Source organism: Neocloeon triangulifer, unplaced genomic scaffold (genome assembly GCF_031216515.1).
Source record: "Neocloeon triangulifer isolate White Clay Creek 2 clone unplaced genomic scaffold, ASM3121651v1 ptg000015l, whole genome shotgun sequence".
NCBI classification, from domain to species: domain Eukaryota; kingdom Metazoa; phylum Arthropoda; class Insecta; order Ephemeroptera; family Baetidae; genus Neocloeon; species Neocloeon triangulifer.
In genome coordinates, this window is record NW_026775557.1 from 5584006 (window position 1) to 5604547 (window position 20542).

The following is a 20542-nucleotide window of genomic DNA, read 5'->3' on the forward strand; positions in this document are numbered from 1 at the left end:
ATTTAATGATATTATAGGCGAAATTCATCGAATTTTATCTTTTTTTGTACTGAACACACGTGACTTCAATTAAAATGAAAATTAAATTTCTATAGTACATTTTATTACTGCACAAGATTAATAAATGTTATAGTTGCAAAGAGTCTTAAAATTGATTGTTTCAGAAGGCAATTTCTGCCAAATAAACTAAATTAATGTTTGTTCTCTTTCACTCACTTTTTAATAAGATATATAAGTAATTTGTTTCACAGCGGCACTGACGAAATCTTTGCGGAACGGAAAGGATTAAATTTCTTATTTAACAATATTGATTTAAGTCTCAATTGGTCTCAATTTTATTTTTATAATTATATACATTGGCTTGTTTTACACAAATCAAATGATATAAAAAATATTATCGTAAATTGTTTGTTTAACAAGTAGTCAATAAAATTAGTTTAATTGCTGTTAAACAAGAGGAAATTATTTGAACACTGCCATTATTAAGGTCTTATTACAACTTGGATGCAGGTAACGAAGTGAAGTGCTTCTTGAAAACCCATCAAGGGGAAAAATTAATATTATTTGGGGCTAGGTTTTGTAAGTTGACCAGAGTTGCATTTTTGTAATGAGCATATAATAGAGCATATATTATAACATTGGTCTCTGTGAGGAAAATGCATAAAAGGAGAAACAGTTCAAATCAGACAAATCAGGTTTTCATCTCCGAACAAAATTATAAAGCATGAATGACAGAAAAAAAATGTGGGTGGCAGTCTCATTACTCGTCTTTGACTGAAGAAGTTCTTGGTTCGTTCTTGACAACCTCGCCAGTCCTGAGATCAATGAACTGCACCTCATCATCCTCCTCCTCCTCATTGCTTTCTTCGACCTCCTGGTGCCCTTGGCTGAATTTCTGTAAGACGAGTTGGCTCTCATCGTCTTCATCTTGATCCAACTTAGTGGCCCAGATTTCGACGTCATCGTAACTGGTGAAGGTGACGGCGCGCCTGCTGTTGGGCAGCGGCCTGATGCGGAAGTGCAGAAGCATGTGCTCCTTGAGTTGCTGGGGTTGCGGCACCTTCAAGTCACAGTAACAACAAGAATGCATGCCCTTGGTGTCTGCGTTCTGCTGGTGTCTTTTCAGGTGCATTTCTACCAGATCGCGTCGCTGGTTGTTGTAAGGACAGGACGAGCACCAGAAGGTCGGGGTCGAGGTCACCAGCTGTTCTGCGGCGCAAGCCGAGTCGGTCTGCTGCTGCTTCCGGCGCTCCAGCACCATCATCTGCTGCTGCTTCTGCACAGAACTCACGCCTGGCAACATCTTCACAGCCGGCTTGGTCACTTGCAAAAGAACTTCCGGTTCGTGGAGGACCTTCAGCGCGTCATCGTCATCATCATCTTCCTCCTCGTCGCCGATGTCCATCATCTCTGGCTTCATAGCCATCATCTGTTGTTGCTGCTGCTCTTTTTCCTGTTCATACTGCTCTTGCCGTTGCTGGCGCGCCTGGTCGTTCATCTCGTGCTTCTTTGAGTGCTGGATGAAGTTTGCGTAGTACTTCACTGAATAGTCACACCGGTCACACTTGTACTTCTGCCGAGAGCCATGCAGACCCAGGTGCACCTTGTACTGCTCTCGCTTCTCGAAGGCTGACGGACACTTGTGGCATTTGTACCTCTTCTCCTGAAAAATAATTTTTAATTTAATAATAAGCAATTAAAAAACCAGTTGTGATTAAGTTGTCATGATCATTTTTTTGAATTAATTCCTCACCTTCAACTTTCCGTTCTTCCAGTAAGTGGGGTAGATAAATTCAGGGCTTCCGTGCATCAGGGTGCCAAATACAGGGTCTGGCGGGAGCGAAATTGGAGGATGAGGAACCTGAGGCTGCAACTGGGGCATCGGTCTCATCGAGGGTGGCGGGGAGGTGATTTGGACCGCAGGAGTGATGTTAGGTGGCTCGTCTCGAATGTCCTCGTTTTCCTTCTCATCATGCACCACCTCGTGCCGCACCAAGTTTCCGTACATCTTGACTGCATAATCACACTTAGAGCACTTGTAGGGCCCGCTGCCGCCATGCAAGGTGACGTGGTACTGCAGAGCGACAGCCTTGAAGAAACGCGCAGGACACAAGTGGCAGCAGTGCTGCTTGGTCTGTGGCTGGCCTGTGGTTGAGGGCGACTGCTGCTGCTTCAGGATGGGCAAGTTGGTATCCTCCAAGTCGTTGACCACCCAAGTATCATCCTTGACCACAAGAGATGGTTTTGGATACTCGAGGCTCTCCTGGTGGCTCATGAGCAGAAGGGCTGTGCGGTCTTGGTACTCAGAACAGTGGACTTTGTTGTGGGCGGCCAGGTGCTGTGGCTGGCGGGCAGTGTAGTTGCAGTGGCTGCAGTGGAAGGCCAGCTTCACCCTGTGGAAGCGCTTGTGAATGGCCAGCTCGCGAGAGAACAAGAAGCGAGCTGGGCACTGAGAGCAGAAGTAAAGCAGACGATCGTCTTCCTCTTTTTCATCCAGATTTACCTGAACGCCATTTAGGGCATTCATGTCCACATTGTCATCTGAAATATGAAAAATAAATGTTACGTCACATTCTCTGTATTTGATCTACTGTTTACTTTTCTCAGTCAGATGAAAAAAAAATGATAATTGTTCACGAAGGAATTAATTTTTAACTTACTGTCAGACTGTACAGATGGACTTCCCTCTCGACTGTCCAGACTGTCTTGGTTGTCCAGAGAAACTTCACTTCCGCCCAAATCCTTGACCTGATCAATGTCTGACCGGGAAGGGTCTACCAAGGCGTGAGCCTTAGGATACCAATCTTGATGAACCTAATTTTGATGTAATTAAAATGGATCTTAAATTTTTCAACCATTATCAAAAACTAACCTTAAAGTGGGCTGAAAGAACTCCAGCATTGTTGCAGGTGTAGTTGCAGTGAGTGCAGGTGTGGAAGACGGTAGGGTAGTCAGGTGAGCTCCACACCTGTCTGCTCGAGTGCATCTTTTCGTGCTCCACTATGTTCACTTTGCGGGTGTTGATGTGGGGGCAATGTCTGCACTTGAACATTTTCCTGAATTTCCCTGATTTGCAGGCCCAGACGAGAGGAACGTCTTTCATATTTGAAGTGTCTGGCAAATTCGGCTTGAGCTGAGGAGGCTTCGACTCCGAAGCAGTAGACGAAGTGACGGAGAGAGAAAATGCGCCAGACTGCATCTTATTCAAAAATTCTTCGGGGTCGCTGACTCCATGTACTGCCATATGAGTATAAAGCTCCCTAAACAAATTAATATTTAGAAATCACTTAAACATAATATAAATTTTTTATCCTTACTTTTTGGTGCTGACAAAGAATGGGCAAATGTAGCACTTGAAATTTGCACCTGGTTGAGGCTGGTGGTGGCTCTTGTGCATTTCAACTTCATTCATTTTGCCAGTAAAGGGGCACTTCTCACAAGTAAATTTCTACACCAATAAAATAAAAATTAAAGTTTTTATTTAAAAAAAAGCAATTTAATTCACCTTAACTTGCTGCTGTTGCTGCTGCTGGTTTTGGTTGGTATAGTGTCCTCGAACATGCTCCAAAACTTGCTCTTTGTTGGCACCTCTATAGTTGCATTTTTTGCACCTCCAGAGAAGCTTCTTGTTCTGAGGCAGTCCAGTGGGCGCCTTAGACTGCTGAGGTTCCGGCTGAGCAGGTCTTTTCAAAGGGCGCCTCATTTGCTAAAAGTGGAAAAAAATTAGTTTTACAATAAATAATTTCATTGACGCATGTTATACATCTTGGGGTGTTCTTGAAATAGACAGTTGCGAAGACCCTTGGTGTTGGAGAACTGGCATTTGCGGATGTGAAACCTGCTTGGACGTAACACTTGGTGAGACCCGACTGACTGCAGCAGAGTTGTGTGCCAGTGCTTCCATCTCCGGACCAGGTTGCACTACCAGGTACAAGACGTACTTTGCATATTTGGAGTAGTTTCGCCTGCTGGTGTCATCGTCAGTGACAAGTACGCGCGGCCGAGCATTAGGGGCGTGCAGAGGGTCTCTTGCGCCCTTTAGCCTTATGTGCTTTGCCACGTCCCAGCGCCAGTTAGAACGGTAGTCACACTGCGAACATCCGAAAGGCTTGCTGTTCAGGTGGCCCACCAAGTGTATGTGGAAGCGAGAAGCTGCACTCGCCCAGAAGTTGCACTGGGGACATTTGTACACCTGAAAAAAAACCAAAACAAAATTGGTAAAAGTCTAACAATTTTGAAATTAGATTACTTTTGTAAGTTGCAATTTTGCCTCTTGAGGATTTTGAACCTTCTCTTCTGTAACAAAGCCATACCCTGGAGCTGTCTCAATACCAATGAAAACTTCTCCAAAGTTCATTTTCCTTGGCTCCATTTCATCGTCATCAGAGTCCATTTTTGACTCGTCTTCCTCGCTGTTGATATTGTTCGCAGATGAAATCCTAGAGACAAAAAAATCAAACTAAAATAAAAACAAAATTAAATTTTCCATACCTTTCAATTGTAAGAGCTGGTTTGATTTCTTTAGAGCCAGACGGCTCATTGCCTTGTCCTTGATCCCAAGTGAAACCTTTGTTTTCAACAGGATGGAACTCGGCACCTCTCACTTCTGTGATGGACACCTCTGGCGTGAGTTCCATCATGCGAGCTTTGCAGTGCTCTAAGTGGTTTTTTAGCTCTTCTAGATCGTCAAAGGGCTGCCTACAACTTGCACACTGCAGGCCAGCAATTTCTTCGTCAGAGTGATCGTCGGAAGACTTTTGATTGTCACCAGACGAGTCTTCTGCTAAACCGTTGCCATTATTTTGACCACCCATCTTTTTAGAGCAAGTCCGCAGGTGGACATTCAGTTCAGAGCTGTCTTTGCATCTTATTCTGAAATAAATAAAAAGCGATTCATCAATACAAATATTTGAATAAAGCACATTTTGAAATTAAATGATACTAACCCACAGTTCTGGCATCTTGTGGAAGAAAGACCCACACTGCCTAGGAAGCTCCTTTGCGCTGCTTCCTCATTTTTGTGCGACTTCTGATGGGTAAGGGCGTCATCAATACTCTTGCTCTCGTGGCCACAAACATCACATTTGAGGTCCTGTGGCTCCTCTAATTCAACTTTTACGGCTGAAGAGTCTACAGAAACCATAGGTTCGTCCTCTTGCTCTTCAGCCTTTTCTTCCTCCTCAGGCTCTTCAGATTCGTCAAACTCTTCGGTTGTGTTAGCACTGCGGTTGGCAAAACTATCTTGCTCGTCGTCCGACTGAGCAATGATCGAAGGGCCACCAAAAATAGAGTGGCCGCCAGAGAGAATATTTGCAGCCATCATTTCAGAGTCAGATGGCGTGGGGGATGTTTGCTGCAGAGGAATCAAATTGGGGATTGGTCTCTTCTTGACTTGCTTGCTCTGAGGTGTCGGCATGGGCATTCCGTGATGCTTGGCCTCATGCCTGGCAAGATCGCCTTGGAAAAACGCCTACAAAATTGTAAAAATAAAAATAAATATTATTTTAAACTTTAAACAAGCCTACCCCCTACCTTATAGGAACAAAAGTTGCACTTGATATTCCTGTGGTAAACCTTTCCATTTTTGTGAAGAACGTCGTCGGGGTGAACAAAATCAGAGGTTCCTCCAAAACCTTTCTGGTGACCTTGGTATTTGGCTTTGGCCGCCTGTGCAGGAGGCGACTTTTTCTTATTATTTATTCCACTGGTTGACGGAACCGGATTAGTTGAATACTGGGAAACCTGCGGCGATAAATTGTAAATTATTTAAAAAAAATGACAGTTGATAATCTTTTACGTTGATTGCTGCAAGTTCAGCGCTTTTCTCAAATTCTTCTTCATCTTCATCAGAGTAGTCAGGGTTTGTTCCAACCAACCCAACATCAGACATTCGAAGTTCAGTTGAAGGAGCATCACTTCCACCAACCTGTGACGAAAAATTTATTTATAAATTTTTATTCGATCATGATTTCTATTGGTTTAATTAAGTTTTTGTTAAATTTAAAATATATCATAAAAAATTAATTTCAACAAAATTTAGTATTGACATATATAAAATTAATGAAAAATTCAAATTGTGTCCTAACTTTTCTTACCTTATTTCTTCGGTTGACGCCTCTGAGGGCCTTCTGTTGAGGTGTAAGGTGGTGGTTCTGGACGTGAACGGTGAGACTCTGTTTGATGTCCGCGCGGAAGTTGCAGAGCGGACACTTGAACTCGCCGTCGCCCTGGTGGTTGCGATAGTGACGATCAAGGTTCCACTTATACGGCGTGCGGAAGTCGCACAAGTCGCATTTGATCATGGGCATCGAGTGGTACTTGACGTGCTTGGTGAAGCGCGCCTTGAGGTGTGTCACGTAGTTGCACTTGGTGCAACGGAAGAACTTCTTCTTCAGATGGGCTATCTGCTCGTGGCGCTGCACTAAAGTGACGCTGTACGACTTGAACGGACACACTGAGCACTGGAAGACTTGCTGTTCTCCGTCAGCCAGACCAGGCTCCTCTTCAGGCATGTCCATGTCTTCCATCTCGGCGTCCTCGCCGTCCATCGGCATCTCACCGTCGCTCTCGTCTTCTGAAACAAAAGCGGCGAGTTTTGCTTGAGAGCCAGTTGTTATTTTTGGCTCCGGTGGCTCACGCGGGGAGAAATGAACTCTCTTGCTGCGAGAGTCGCCAAGAACGCGAGTAACAAGGGAAGTAGAGGACGCGATGTTGCTTATACATAATAAATTTGAAGGACCAAAATATTTATAAATTGAACAGAGGTTGAATTAAAGATTATTTTAATTAAGAAAAAAAATCCAATTCAGAACAAACTAAAATATTTATTAAGATAAAAAAAATGAAATATAATTATTAAAAATAAAAATCGATCTACTGACCTTCTTCATACATCTCCTGCTGGGGCTGCAGCACAGGAGGCGGCGGCGATGGCTTTCTGGTCTGTTGTTGTTGCTGCTGCTGGCGTTGTCGGCCAAGGACGTGCACCATGTGGATGTGGCGCTGCAACTTTTGGCTGTGCTTGCTGGCGTACACGCACTTGGGGCATTCGTAAACCTTGATGCGCGCCTGGTGGTCGTCGCGCAAATGGTACAAGTAGGTGCGCGGGTTCTGCGTGAAAAAGTCGCACTGGGCGCACGCATAGTTGCGCTTGATTTTGCACTGCGGCAGATCCTCCTCGGCGTCCAGCTCCTCCTGATCTTCGCCGTCGTAGCCGAGAGAGGGGCCTGCGTCCATGTAGTCGCGGCGGCTCATTGCGCCGGTTAATTATCTGCGGGCAGAGGAGGATAAAAAAGTCAGACGTGCTACTTGACGATCAATTTTAAAAGAACTATTTAAAATATTGAGTAAAAAAAATTGTATATTTTTTTTCAATTAATATTATTTTAATAAATATATTGGATTATATCATATATGAAGTGCACTCAACCGACCGAATAGATTTAAAAAACTTCCACAAATTATCTCTTACAATTGTGGGTAAAAAATTAATTATTTGAATTTTTAGCCCCACTGGAGGTTTTGGTTTTCAACGCTTGATTCCCTCCTATCAACATCAGAGTTGGTGTAGAAGAGACGGAAGAGGTGATGCCATCAAGCACCAGCAGGCGCATGTGACGGCTGCGGATTTTGATATTGAGGTCGCCCGCCACTGGGGTCTGCTTGCTGGCTGATATAAATATTTTCGCGTGGAGTTTTCCTTTTCAAATTGCAGCGCCCAGCAGACCCTGGCATAAATATTTGGGCAAGTTGAAAACTTCCGTCAAATTTTGTTTCTCAAAAATAAAAATAAAAAAATGCGTGAAAATCAAATTATATTTTCGACTTCAATTATGCTTCAAGCCTTTGAATTCTGTGTACATTTTTCAGGTTTAAAAGTTGTTTGATGCGAGACCGGCGGCAAGAGTCAGCAGCACTCTCTACTCGCTGAATTGCCCATCCATAACCTCACAGTGTGCGACAGTCCCTTAGGCACTCAAGGCCGTGCTCCCCAGAAGCCTCCTGCTGGTGCGCGAGCCGCGCCAACATACAAACTCCGACTCGCTTTAGGCCGGCGGGATATTCTTCGTCCTTTTGAACGGAAAAAATTCCAGCGGAATAAAAAAATTTAAAAATTCAGCCACATTTTTTCATGACATAAAAATAATGAAAATGAAATTATCTCTCGCAATTTTTTTTTTTTTTTTTTTTTGTAAATTTTGTGACGCCCATGATGACCTAGTTCTTCAGGTTTGAAGCGCCCACGTATCGAGACCATGATCCCTGCCAACAGCCTTTGTGGCGCTGCGCGAACAAGACTTTATTATTTCCCAAAGTCCTCTTCTCGGAAAGCCTTTGAAACTTCTACTTGGAGAATGCATGAAAAAAGAGAGAAAGCAACAATGAGACGGACCGAGGGGGAGAGGGGTGCGGGCAGCGAGGAAGAAAATCGTCCTCGAGCCGCTGCAGAGGGTGGTGGATAGAGGGCAGAAAGATGTCGTCGCTCTCTAGCTCTGGCGCTTCCCCAGGAGGCCGTGGCGGTCGGAACACGTGACGCTGTCGACCGGCGGCCCCGGCCTTATCAATAACGACCGCAGCCAACTGGCTGCTGCTGGCTGGCACGGCAAACCTCTACAGTTAAGATACGTCGCTGCTGATACCATACGAGAGCGGAAGATTTTCTTTAAAAAAAAAGAAAAATCCAGATTTCAAATATCCTTAATTAAAATACTTCAATTTACTTAAATATTATTTCCAGGCTTTGTAATTGGAAATTGGACAAAAATTTTATTATTCGAGTCCGGCGAGGAAAAAACGTGCACATCCGCCGACCGGCGTGCTTAGAGTATTATACGTGCCACCTTTGCAGGCTGTGTTTTTCAACCTGCAGGTGCGAGGCGACGAGGCCGGCGGCACAGGCAGGCAGACGCGCAGCGATGGGGGAGATGCGCGACGGCCAGAGCTGCTGCATCAACAGAAACCCTCAGAATAGCTGAGAGCTAGTTTATAAGTCATCCATGACCTAAAGCTCGAGATATGCCTCCACGTATAAAAATTTCTAGAGGCGCAGGCAAGAGTCGCGTCACACTCAGGGACGCAAACTGCGCACTTTCCCTGCACGCGAGGTCCGAGGCCACGGTACAAAATTAGAAATTCTCCAAAAAAATAAAATGCAGTTATTAAAATCCACCGGCGGAAGAATTAAAAATAAAAAAATGATTTTCAATTCACGACCGTCTTCAGGGTCAGGCCGCACCCTGCGGAAGGCCGCACCCCAACGGCAAATTAACGCCCAACCAAACCTTCCGGTTTCGCCGGAAATTATATTTTAAAGAAGAAATTATTTTTGAATTATTTTTCTCCGAAGGGTCCAAGTTGGTAAACAGGGGGTGAGAGAAAAGTATACCACCTTAATTGGGGTCGTCAGGGGCTGCGAGCGGTGCGGAGCGGCTGCCTGGGCGTCACCTTGGCTCGAGCGCGGCCGAGTCGACACTGCCGATGGTGCAAGAACAAGATGGCTGGGCCCTGCCCGCCCGCCTGCTGCTGCCGCCGCCGAGCTGCTCGATGGACACGGCCAAGCGGTTTGCTCTGCTCGCGCAGCTACGGCAGCTCTCTGCAGTGCAACTATAGGCGGCCCCTTCACTTCTGGCATCCACTCGCCGCCGCGGCGGCGTGACGTCACGGAGCAAGGGACAAGGGCGTACCACCGAGTCAATTACGAGCAGACACTCGGATGGCATGGCTTCTTCTTCTTCTTTCTTATTCCTATTCCAGCGACGACTCTTGCTTGCTTTGCTTCGATCGGTGCCCGACCGACCTGGCAGCTCTTTACTTTATTCGTTCGCACACCCGCGCCGGTTACTCGATACGGGCGAGGCCGAGGCCCCACCAGGTCAGGGGCTACCAGGGCATCTGTCCGCATGAGCTCGAAAATAATCGACGCCAGTTCCCACCAGCAGATGCGAAAGAGAGATTAATTATTGCTGAATCTCCGGTGAAAAGTCTCGCGGAAAATTAAATAGAAAAATAAAGGAAAGAGATAAGATTTTAAAATTCTTGCAAGTTTTTTGTTCCGTCAATGCCTGAAAAGAATATCAAAGTTTTTTTTGTAAATCCGTAATCAAAAAATAATGCACAAAATTCGCAAAATTCAAATTTAATAATCGTTTTTAATTCTAAATAGAGAGAATTTGCATAAAATTACATGTATATTCAAAATTGTTTAATTAAAGGAAACTAAAAATTTCCTCTCGAGGCTCTTCGCCGACTCTAATTTGAGTTGTTTTTTTCATCTCTTTCAAAATCACTCTCTGCCCTTTTGAAGATTTTATCTCTTTTCTCCAGAATCGGAATCATTAAATAAAAAAATCCTCGGCCGCGCTAAATAATGTCGCCTGGTGCTGGCAACGTGGAGCGACCGCCGCCGCCACCGCAGCTGTCGGTGGCTGGGCAAAATCTCCTCGTACTCCGTCAGCAGCGCCCGGTGGCTGCAATGCTGGCTCGGCGGCCAGGCCGACTTTGCTGCTGTAGGCGCGGCTAATCGGATCTCGAATGTACAAGAGAGACGAGAAGCACTCGCGACGACGGCTGTCACTCTTGCGAAAAAAGAAGGACTCCGTCCGCCATGCACCGCTGCGGGCTGGACACGAACAGGTCTTCGTAAAGGTCAAGCCAAAGTCAATACTTCGATCCGGTCAAATTTTCCAGTTTTAATTATATTTTTGCTCATCATGTTGGAAAATCAGTAAGATGACTTACAAGGAGAGTGATTTTAAAAAGAATAGATAAACAGGAGAAGGAAACATTAATTAACAAAGACCTAATAATTGAATTTAAAGATGGCTTTTCCTAAAAAAAGGTTTTGATTCATTTAATGTTTTATTACAAACACCAGGAACAAATTTAGAGGAGTATATTATAGCATGAAACCGGATGAAGAAATAAAGGACTTCAAATAAAAGAAAGAGGAAAAGTTGACTTTAAAAATAAAATTCACCAAAAATAACACAATCATTTCATTATCCTGAAGTTAAAAAGTATAATAGAGACAATTGTTAAGGAAATGCAATGGAATTTTCAGAATAACACAAATTTATAGTTTATTATAGAATTCAAAATAAATTTGGAATTATGAAACTGTTCCTAAAAGAATTTTGAAAATCGATAATCTGCTAAAATATTAAGATTTTTCTTTTCTTTCAAAAATTGATATAATTAATCAGGTTAATATATAAGTTAATTCAGAACCAAGAATTAAATAACTTGCAGTTTCCAAAGGAGTTTTAAAACGTATTGCAACATCGGTCTCCCTTATTTTAGTACATATGGAAACTTCGCAAGTAACAGTAAAATATTTTGTGGTTGAATTTCTCGATCAAGGGTTGATTCATGGTGATATGAATTTAAAATCGGCTTTTCCTCGACGGGTTTTGTAAGTCGTTTATAACAATATCCTGCTCTACATGTTACAGCTGCGGGCTGCAGCCATAATTCATGAGCTGTGAAATTATTATTTTGAGAAAAATTGCTGCATAAATTGATCTAAAGATTTTTCTTTTAAGTAAACATTTTTTTGTAAAAAATTATTCAGTTAAAGTTTTACACACAATAATTTGTAACACAAAATTTGACAATTGAATAAAAAAATTTACAAATTAATTTTTATAATAATTTTGGTCAGAACATTGAAACGTGTGTCTTGAGCGTACCTAAATTATTTTTGGGTTGGTTTTTCAGTTTTCAGGTAAAAGTTTAATTTGAAAGAAAAATATTTTTATAGATTGTCAAAATGATTTCACAGCTCATGAATTATGGTTGCAGCCCGCAGCCGGAACATTGTTTTTTCTTTCTTAAAAAATTAATAAACAACTCAAAAAACGTTCCACGTAATAAGTGTAAGGATTTGAGATTATTTAAAATTCTTGGAGTAACAAAATAAGCAAATATTTGTTAGAATTACTTTATGCAACCAATTTCTTGAAAGGTCTGGTAATTTGTTTTTAAGTCAATCAAATTTTGGCGTGTTGAGTAAGGCTTGCCAAAATTTGGCACTTTAACTTTACGAAGAAGTTGACCCTGCACGTGATGCTCATGACAGAAAAGCGATGCCTCGCTTGCTCGTCGCTCCGCTGAACGGACGCTGCGTGCGCCCCATCCATATAGGGCGAAAGAGCACCAGCGGCGGCGGCGTCGTTACCAGAGAAACCCTTGAGAGACCCTTTTATCGACCGGCGTCATCATCCCCTAGGAGCCCCCGCGAAGCATATTTGACCTGCTCCACCATCAGTTCAAAAGAAAAAAATCCTCCAGAAGATAAAAAAAAATCAAGTTTGGCCAGAGGAAAAATTAAATATAATTTTCCATTGAAGAGACAAATTGATTGAAAACCAAATTCCGATGTGGAGGCGAAACTTTTCTTTTATACGGGGGTGGATCGAGGCAGCCGGTTCACCCCCGGGCGTCACCTTCTCGATGGGACGTTATAGTTTTGCGCCTCGAAAATATACCCTCCTGCCTGCCAGACGCTTTTTCTTCTTTCTCTGTTCGGGGCAAAGGGCGCACGCGCCGACTCCTCGCAACCTACCCCCGTTTCAGCCTCGGTGGACGAGGAACGAGGACGACGGTGGCTTCAAGAGGATCGGCCGCTCGACAGCAAGCAGCGCAGACCTCACCTCCTACTCGCTCTTTCCCTCCACCCAAGTACCCGGCTCGACACAAAACCCTGCCCCCGTCGTCGGCCGCTCCTCGTCGTCCCCGCGCCGAGTCATCTGCACTACCGAATCACCAGGGCTGATGACCGCGGCCTTCTTTTGACTCGCGCGCGACCTGTTTCCGAGCTCGGTCCTTTCCAAATATTATCCCGACCCACGACACATCACTCTCGAACTGATGGCGCATACATTTAATACATTATAGACCCGGAGCAATAAATGTACCAATGCACAAACAAGAGCACGTTTAGCACTTCAATGACCGCAAATTCTGACGGAACTACCGGTCAATCGATCGTGCAGTTTCAATCAAAAGCAAGTTCAATCACAAGACGTGATAAAATTATTGCTGTAAAAAAATTATGAAATCTAATTTGAAATTAAAAATAAAAATATTTTAGTCAAAATGTTTGAAAAGACTGAATTAAAGTTAACTCATTAAAAACAGGAAGAAGAAAATGTAACTGTGATTGACAATGAAAATTTTTTCAGAAATAAACAGCAAGAATATATTTTGCAAATTTTTTTGGGATATATAATTAAAAATTAACTACAAAAAATTATCATATAATAATTTTTAAGTTTTCATTGATATAAAATTTTTAAATTACATATATAATAATATTGCTGGCTAAATTTAAAAAAAAATAATTAAAAAATTCGCATGACAAAATTTGCAAAACCAAAATAATTCAAAAACTTGCTCCAGCAGTATTTTATAATTTTTAATTTTTGAGAGTTGGAGATTTTAAAAAGCGGCTAGTTTATTTATATATCCACACTATCCACAGTTGATTAATTTCCTGGTTCAACCCTTAATTCGCTGCAAATAAATATCTTTTTCGTGTGAAATTGTGAATCAAGGACTTAATTAACCTAAAAAGGGTTGCGCTTTTGGCGCATTTCACAAAATAAAATTTAAAACACTTACAAAAACTTACTTAATATTATCATATTTTTTTTTTTTAAATAATCAGGAATTTCAAAAATTTTCCTCCGAATTTTTTTAAATAAATATTTTAACAAAAATATATAAGATCATGGGCAAAACGCCCTTGTTAAATTATATTTTATTAGATTGTGTTCTTTTTCTTACATTTCTATAATCTCTGAATGTCAAATTTAATATAAAATTATCCAATTTTATAAAAACTTCAAGAAGTTCTTCAATCAATTAAAATTTTAGTTAATTGAAAATATTTGTGGAAAATTAATTAATACAAAAAATTGATTGAACCGGATTTAACAATTATCATTATTTTTTTTCCAAAAAGACTAGATTCAATTTATTATGGGTGTTGGTTTCAGTGATCAGGTTAAAAAATAATGTCCCCTGCTAAAGCGGTGTGTTATCTTTTTGTGGCATTCCTCGACCCGCGACTATATTATTTTTTTCTTCTGATAAGTACCACACTCCACATTGCGTGAAATCAGCTTTACCAATCGACCGCAGGCCGTGTCCAAAAAATCCAAACTCACAGAGACAGAGGTCTTAACTCTCGAGCACGGCCACTCGAACGGAGCGATTTTCACCTTAAAAGTTCCCCGCGCGGCATGGCATGTTGACGTGAGGAGAAAAAGAGAGAACGGAAATTTCGAATGGGGGCTCGCGGCGCGCGCTGTTGCGCTGCCGGTAGAGCCGCCAACGAACGAAAACACTGCGACTCGCGAGTCTCTCACCGGCACAAGAACCTTCCAAGAGGCCGAAGGTGCCGAAGGGCGGCGGGCGTCGAAAGGGCGCCGATTCTGCACTTACCGGGTGTGGGCGTCTCGAGCGCGAGAGGCGTCGGTCGGTCGCTGCTCGCGAGTCGTGGCCAACTGAAGAGGGCGTTCGGTGTTGCAGACCTACGCAGCCAGGCCGCTCGAGGTCTGCAGGCCAGCCACTGTGTGACGTCACCGACGATATTGATGCGCGGCGTTCCCTTTCCTGCTGCTGCTGCAGCGGCCGCGGCGGATAAGCAGGCAGCCGAGGGGCCATCATCCTGCTCTCTCCTCGCCACACTCTCTCGCCGCAGCAAACACACGCACACCCTGGTCGTCTCTCTCGCAACAAGTGTAGCAAACATTATCGAAGGCGCGACACACACGGCCTCCAATAATGCTTAATCGCGGTCTTCAGCTTGATATCAACAAAATTATAGTCACTCCACTTGTGAAGAAGGTCTTTGATATTTGTCAATAATTGTTTCGTAAAATTAAAGAATTAAAAGTCTCCAATTATTAAAGATTTTTTCCCTCATCCTAGAAAAAATTTCAAATTTATTTTCTAGTATTAAATTTTTGATGGTCTGGAATAAAAATCTTTCAGTTTTGACAAATTGATATTTTTCAAGCGCCATTCCACAAGTCGAAATGCTGAAGATGTTAATAATTTCAGTATGCTTGTTTTTATGAATGTTTTAAAATAAAACAATGGCAAAAACCATACATTATATTAAGCTGTCAAAGTAATATAATTTAATTATAAATTGGTCCAATAATCCATAAATGAAGAATAAATCAAAATTTTATCATTTTACTTATTAATGAATCAATTCAACTCCCTAAGCTCCGATTTGCGATTGACTCTAGACCAGAGGTTATAAATTTGTTAGATTTCCAGTGGACCATGCAGAATTTAAAACTTCCCGATTTGATTTTAAAATGGCCTTTGTAAATTGGAAACATGTAATCCAATCTAGTTTTCTTCTCTTTTTATTTATTTAATATGAAGACAGAATTTTGATTCCTCCAAAAGAACACAGGAAACAATTTTGAATCCAGCCACGACATTTATAAAAATAATCAAAATCCAATTCTCACACATCTGAATGCCTAAATCTGCTTGATAGAATCACATGCGGAAATACACAACAACCGATCTATGAGGAAAAGCCCGATCTCTTCATTTCCACAACCGATCTTGTGATGGTTTTTATTTCCGACAAGGACTAAATAATAATTTCAAAATCACGGGCCATGAGTAACTAATAAATTAAAAATCATGAACATCTGGCCTGGGTAATTATAATAACTTGAGAGCCACACAACATAGCATTGTGTTTAAGTGTCCTTGAATTAATTATAAAGTAGGGGGCAGAAAGTTGGAGGGCTACTGCTGCGCGCACTGTATGCCCCCTGGACCAGAGTGGCCGTCTTCGTCATCATCTTCATAGGCTTCAGAGCGGCCACCACGCTCACTTCGTTCATATGGGTCGTAGTCAGTTAGCACCACTTCTTCAGCGTCCCCAGAGGGAATTGGCTCTGGTGGTCTGTTGGGTAACAACGTTTCAAGCATCTGTAAATGGAGCGAATTTTTTTTATAACACATTTTTAACCAAAGCGGACAAATCCAACCTTCAGCTTAGCTTCGTCAGCAAAATTATTACTGGGGAATGTGACGTCAAACTTAATGAAGAGGACTCCTTTTTCAAACGGGTTTCTGTACTGAGGCATTCCTTCACCCTTAATTCCCTTAAAGTCACCTGAGAGTTGAAAAGGTTAGTCAAGTTTTTGAAGCTTTAAGAGGGATAATTCACCTGGCTTGACAACTTCTCCGGCAGGTTGTCTGACAACCAATTCCCTGCCATCAAGATGCTTGACGACGAGAATGAAGCCGCAGAGGGCTTCGGTGATGGTGATTGTGTGAGTCATGAAAAGGTCGTCGTTTGTCCGCTGGAATTTCTCGTGCGGCTTCATCTGCAGCACAATGATCACATCTCCAGGCTCGACACCAGGCTGCTGGTCACCCTCCCCGCGCAGGTAGATCTTCTGGCCATCGCGCATACCCTTGTCCACGTGGGCCTCAATAACCTGAGAAAGGAAAAACAATAATAATAATTTTCTTCCTCGGATCTTTATGCTTGGATAAAAACATTTAATTGTTAAATGCAAAACTTGCAAGTAAATTTCAGAAGTTAAAAAAAAAAATTATCTTTATACCTTGGACTCGTTGATGACCTTCTTGCCACGGCAGGTCTGACACCTATCCTTTTCAGCAATGGTTTCTCCTTCACCACCGCAATCAGTACATATGCTCTGCATCTGCTGGGTCATGCCTGGCCCCAGCTGCCGGAAGGTCACCTTTCGCCCACATCCACGGCATCCCCTGCACGTTTGCGCCCCACCACTTCCTCCCCTCCTGCAATTAAATTTTATCTTGAATTCAAAAGAAAATAGATAAAAAGATAAGGGAAAATCACAGTTTCCAAGAAATTAATTTTAAGAGCCGTTTTCTTTGAAATTTAGAAATAATGCAGGGCAAATTGATTTTAGTCTTAATCTTTGCACAAAATTTTAGTTATTAATTGCGAACACTTATAAATTTAATTAAAATCTGTAATATTAACCAACAGTGAACAATTTTCATTAATCATGGATACCAACCAAACTATAATAGTTATCCTAGCATTATTGTATATTACATGATGGTGAGACTTTCTACAAGTTGGCATATTTATGCATAGTCATTTTCCTGATAAAAAAACCTTACTCACCCATCACAGGCCTTGCAAATGACACTCTTGCTTATCTGCAGTTTGGAAGTTTTTCCTTTGTAAAGATCCTCTAAGGACACTCTGAAACCATCAAAATATGTTAAAATAAAATTTGAATTCATTTTTTAGAAACGTCTACTTCAGGGGGTGAACGGTATCCTCGCCTCTGGCCCTGCGACGGCCTCGCATGCCGCCCATTCCTGGCATGCCGAAGAGACCTCCTCCTCCAAAGATGTGCGAAAAAATGTCATCGGCCCCCATGCCCCCGTGTTCGTGGGCCCCTTCTTGGATACCCTTAAGGCCGTGTCTGTCATAAACTTCACGCTTCCTTGGGTCCGACAGGATTTCGTAGGCGTACGAAATTTCTTTGAAGCGGTCGCCTGCTTCGGGGTTCTTGTCCGGATGGAATTCCATCGCAAGCTTCCGATACGCCTGAAAGAATTGCAAGCAAGCAAGGTTAACAAGGTGACACACATCTACCTAAGGTAACGGAAAAGAGAAAAGACACAAAGTGCCAATTATGTACATAAGAGAGTTGCGAAGTTAGAAAAATGTCAGAAGTGAATTCGGCCGGTGACCGATAGATTCAGCCGGATTGTTTCGGCCTAAATTACCAAGACGCGTATTAATTAGACTTTCTTGCTTCATCGTGGAGGTACAAACTCCATTGGCACGCTCCGTTTGCCATCACAACACGCGGTGCCAAAGATCGGAGGACGAGCAGAATTTGAACTCGAAAAGTTCGGTGCAGGTCCGAATGTCGGGAATTCGTGCTCACCTTCTTGATTTCTGGATCGGCGGCATTTCGTTTGACTCCTAGAATGTTGTAGAGGTCCGGTTCGGCCATTTTTAACCTATGCAAAAATCAAGCTGCGAAATTTTCCTGCTGGTCGGAGTTGAGCAGCGGCGAGAAGTGGTGGAGCTCAGGTGAAATGAGAGCAAAATGGGCAAAACTCCTTGGAGCAAGTCAAAGAGCTTCTCATAAAAGGATTCGCTTTACCTTTCAAATAGTGGCGCGAAACCCACGTTTAATTGCAACCATGATTATGCTAGGAATTTTTGCGTTTTCAACTCTCTATCTCTTATATTCTCTAACATATTAACACAATTTTTTTTAAATAACTTTTTTACAGATAAAAATGACCTGTTTATTACACTACAAATAGCCAATAATAGATGATTGAGGTTTAGTAAATAAATAAATGATTAATGAAGCTAAAAAAAGTTGTGAATTCTTTTTGATAGGAAAAACGGGAAAAACTTTAGCTACTTTTTTATTTATGAAATTTTTGTAAGGATCTAAATGACGGGTTAATAGTTATTTTTTATAATTATGAACAAAAAATGAATTAAAGCAACGCATTTAAAAATAATAATATTAAAATTAAAGCAGAATTTCATCAATTTAATTCCCTGCAAATTACAAATCCGAATTGATTCAAACGATATTTGACCGAATCAATATTCTTCCTATTTTTTTTTTTTTTGAAAGAAAATCTAAAAAAGTAATAGAATAAAAAGATTTGAATTATTTTGTTATAATATTTAAAATATGAAAACGTTTGAAATATTCATGATATGTAATTTTTTTTTTGTATACAAAGTATTTTCATTCGCGATAACATAACATTATCGATCGTAGGAGACAGCGTTGCTCGAAGAACGTGCTCATCAGCACTACTATAGCTAGCCGAAGGGGGTAGTCGTCGAGCGCAGCAGCCGGACGGGAGAGCATAGGCCTCATGCATATTATGCGTGCCAGAAAATCAATACTCGCTCGGGGTGGGGCGTTCATGTTCACTTGTTCAGCTGTAGCAAGGGGGTGAGTCACTTCTCGGCAAGGGTCGCTAGTCTCCCCCTTTAAATATTGAGTCACTCTCGTCTCTCTTCCAACCTGATAGACACCGCGACCGCCGACGGTAAGCCTCAATTTTTTCTACTTTTCATTATTTAGCTACAATTACCAAGTTAGCAAAAACCACTGATTTTTTCCAGGGCCAGGGTGGTTGTGTTGACGAGCAGGGGAGGTTTTTAAATGTTTTATAAATAAAGAAAGATGCACCTGTCTTGTCATCACTTTGTACTTGGAAAGTTTTGCATCGGATAAAAAAAATCAATCTTTATAATTATTTTCTCTGCAGCCGTGGAGGATTTTTATTAATTTAAGACGATCACTCTGTGTTGCAGATGTGATGCTTGTCGGGCAGAGCGGTCAGTAAGGAGACGATGGAGGAGATGGTGGGCCCTTTGCTGGACCCATCACAGGCTCCTATGAGTCACGGTTGCGAAGATCACTGGACGTGGAACAAGCAAGACGCTAGCCACGAGGTGATTTACTCAAATTCTAATCAACTAGATTGATTTAATTATATTTTTTGAAGATCCGGCTCCACGGGCCAGGCAACCGAGTGGTGCTGTTCCACCCCAACTGGAGCAGCGGAACGGCGGGGGTGCGCGGCTGTCGAGTTCTTAACAACGGGCGCTACTATTGGGAGGTTCGGCTTTCACACAGGATTTTCGGCACTAGCATGATGGTTGGAATTGGCACGGCCAGAGCCAGATTGCACGCCGACCGATTCATCAACCTTCTTGGTAAGTAAAAAAACAAAATTAAACCATCAAGACAAAATAAAAAGATTTCATTAAAATTGGATTTAATTTTTTCTACTTTTTTATTTTGCTAAAAAATAATAATGAAGTTAATGTATTTTATATTTTGATGTAATTAATTGCAGGGGAGGACGAGCAAGGGTGGGGGTTGAGCCACAAAGGCCTCTTGTGGCACGGAGGTCGATGGTCCCCGTACACAAAGCCGTTCAGAGAAAACGAACCGACAACCGTGGGAATTTTGTTTGATGGCGTCGCGGGCACCCTGAGCTACTACAAGGACGGACGGTACTTGGGGGTGGCGTTTCAGGGGCTCGACAAGGTGGCAGAGCCCCTGTTCCCCATCGTGTGCTCCACTGCGGCCAAGACCGAAATGACGCTCTCGATAATGAAGAGAGATTTTGTTAGTTTGCAGGTATTAAATAGCAAAAAAATTAAAAACAGCAATTATATCGCTACTGATTAATTTTGGAATTTTGTTAATAGGATCGGTGCAGAGCTGTGATTGTGACAAAGATCCTGGACTCGATAAACTGCACGCCAGAGTTTCCCGAGCAGGACGATAAGGCGATAAATAACACGGCAGCTGCATTCGGCGAACCCCTCGAGCAGCTGACGCTGCCCTCCTCTCTGAAAGGGTATCTGGCCGAGACGCTGAACATGTCAGTGCACCATAAAATGACTGAGTCCTTCTCCCGCAAGTGGCACCACGAGTCCAGCCCCCGACTCACACCCTCCAATCGCTGCTGAACTCAAAGATTAGGCACTCGC

The 20542-nt window shown here is 42.4% G+C and overlaps 3 protein-coding genes across 5 annotated transcripts; 1 reads left to right on the plus strand and 2 right to left on the minus strand.

Moving 5' to 3' along the window:
• Window positions 1-311: 311 nt before the first annotated feature.
• LOC132202856 (uncharacterized) lies at window positions 312-14704 on the minus strand. Of its 3 annotated transcripts, none has more exons than XM_059630125.1 (15): window positions 14446-14704; window positions 6882-7270; window positions 6096-6574; window positions 5798-5926; window positions 5533-5742; window positions 4947-5470; window positions 4492-4872; window positions 4250-4439; window positions 3764-4192; window positions 3506-3706; window positions 3318-3448; window positions 2873-3260; window positions 2661-2814; window positions 1754-2541; window positions 312-1663 (listed from the first exon to the last, which is right to left on the minus strand). In XM_059630125.1, the coding sequence occupies exons 2-15, from the start codon at window positions 7252-7254 to the stop codon at window positions 761-763; spliced, it is 5280 nt and encodes a 1759-aa protein (XP_059486108.1). In that variant the 5' UTR covers window positions 7255-7270; window positions 14446-14704; the 3' UTR covers window positions 312-760. The 3 variants fall into 3 exon arrangements, with proteins under 3 accessions (XP_059486108.1, XP_059486109.1, XP_059486107.1); XM_059630126.1 differs by lacking the exon at window positions 14446-14704 and adding an exon at window positions 9389-9764 and having other exon boundaries at window positions 6096-6571; XM_059630124.1 differs by lacking the exon at window positions 14446-14704 and adding an exon at window positions 9389-9763.
• A 661-nt stretch (window positions 14705-15365) lies between these two features.
• Window positions 15366-18103, minus strand: LOC132202857 (dnaJ homolog subfamily A member 2-like). The gene is made up of 7 exons (XM_059630127.1): window positions 17943-18103; window positions 17304-17596; window positions 17165-17245; window positions 16611-16809; window positions 16208-16481; window positions 16026-16153; window positions 15366-15966 (listed from the first exon to the last, which is right to left on the minus strand). The coding sequence occupies exons 1-7, from the start codon at window positions 18009-18011 to the stop codon at window positions 15781-15783; spliced, it is 1230 nt and encodes a 409-aa protein (XP_059486110.1). The 5' UTR covers window positions 18012-18103; the 3' UTR covers window positions 15366-15780.
• Window positions 18104-18819: 716 nt separating this feature from the next.
• Window positions 18820-20528, plus strand: LOC132202769 (SPRY domain-containing SOCS box protein 3-like). Its single transcript, XM_059629933.1, has 5 exons — window positions 18820-19083; window positions 19352-19492; window positions 19546-19756; window positions 19900-20186; window positions 20258-20528. Exons 2-5 carry the CDS (start codon window positions 19391-19393, stop codon window positions 20519-20521), a joined length of 864 nt encoding a protein of 287 aa, XP_059485916.1. The 5' UTR covers window positions 18820-19083; window positions 19352-19390; the 3' UTR covers window positions 20522-20528.
• Window positions 20529-20542: the final 14 nt, after the last annotated feature.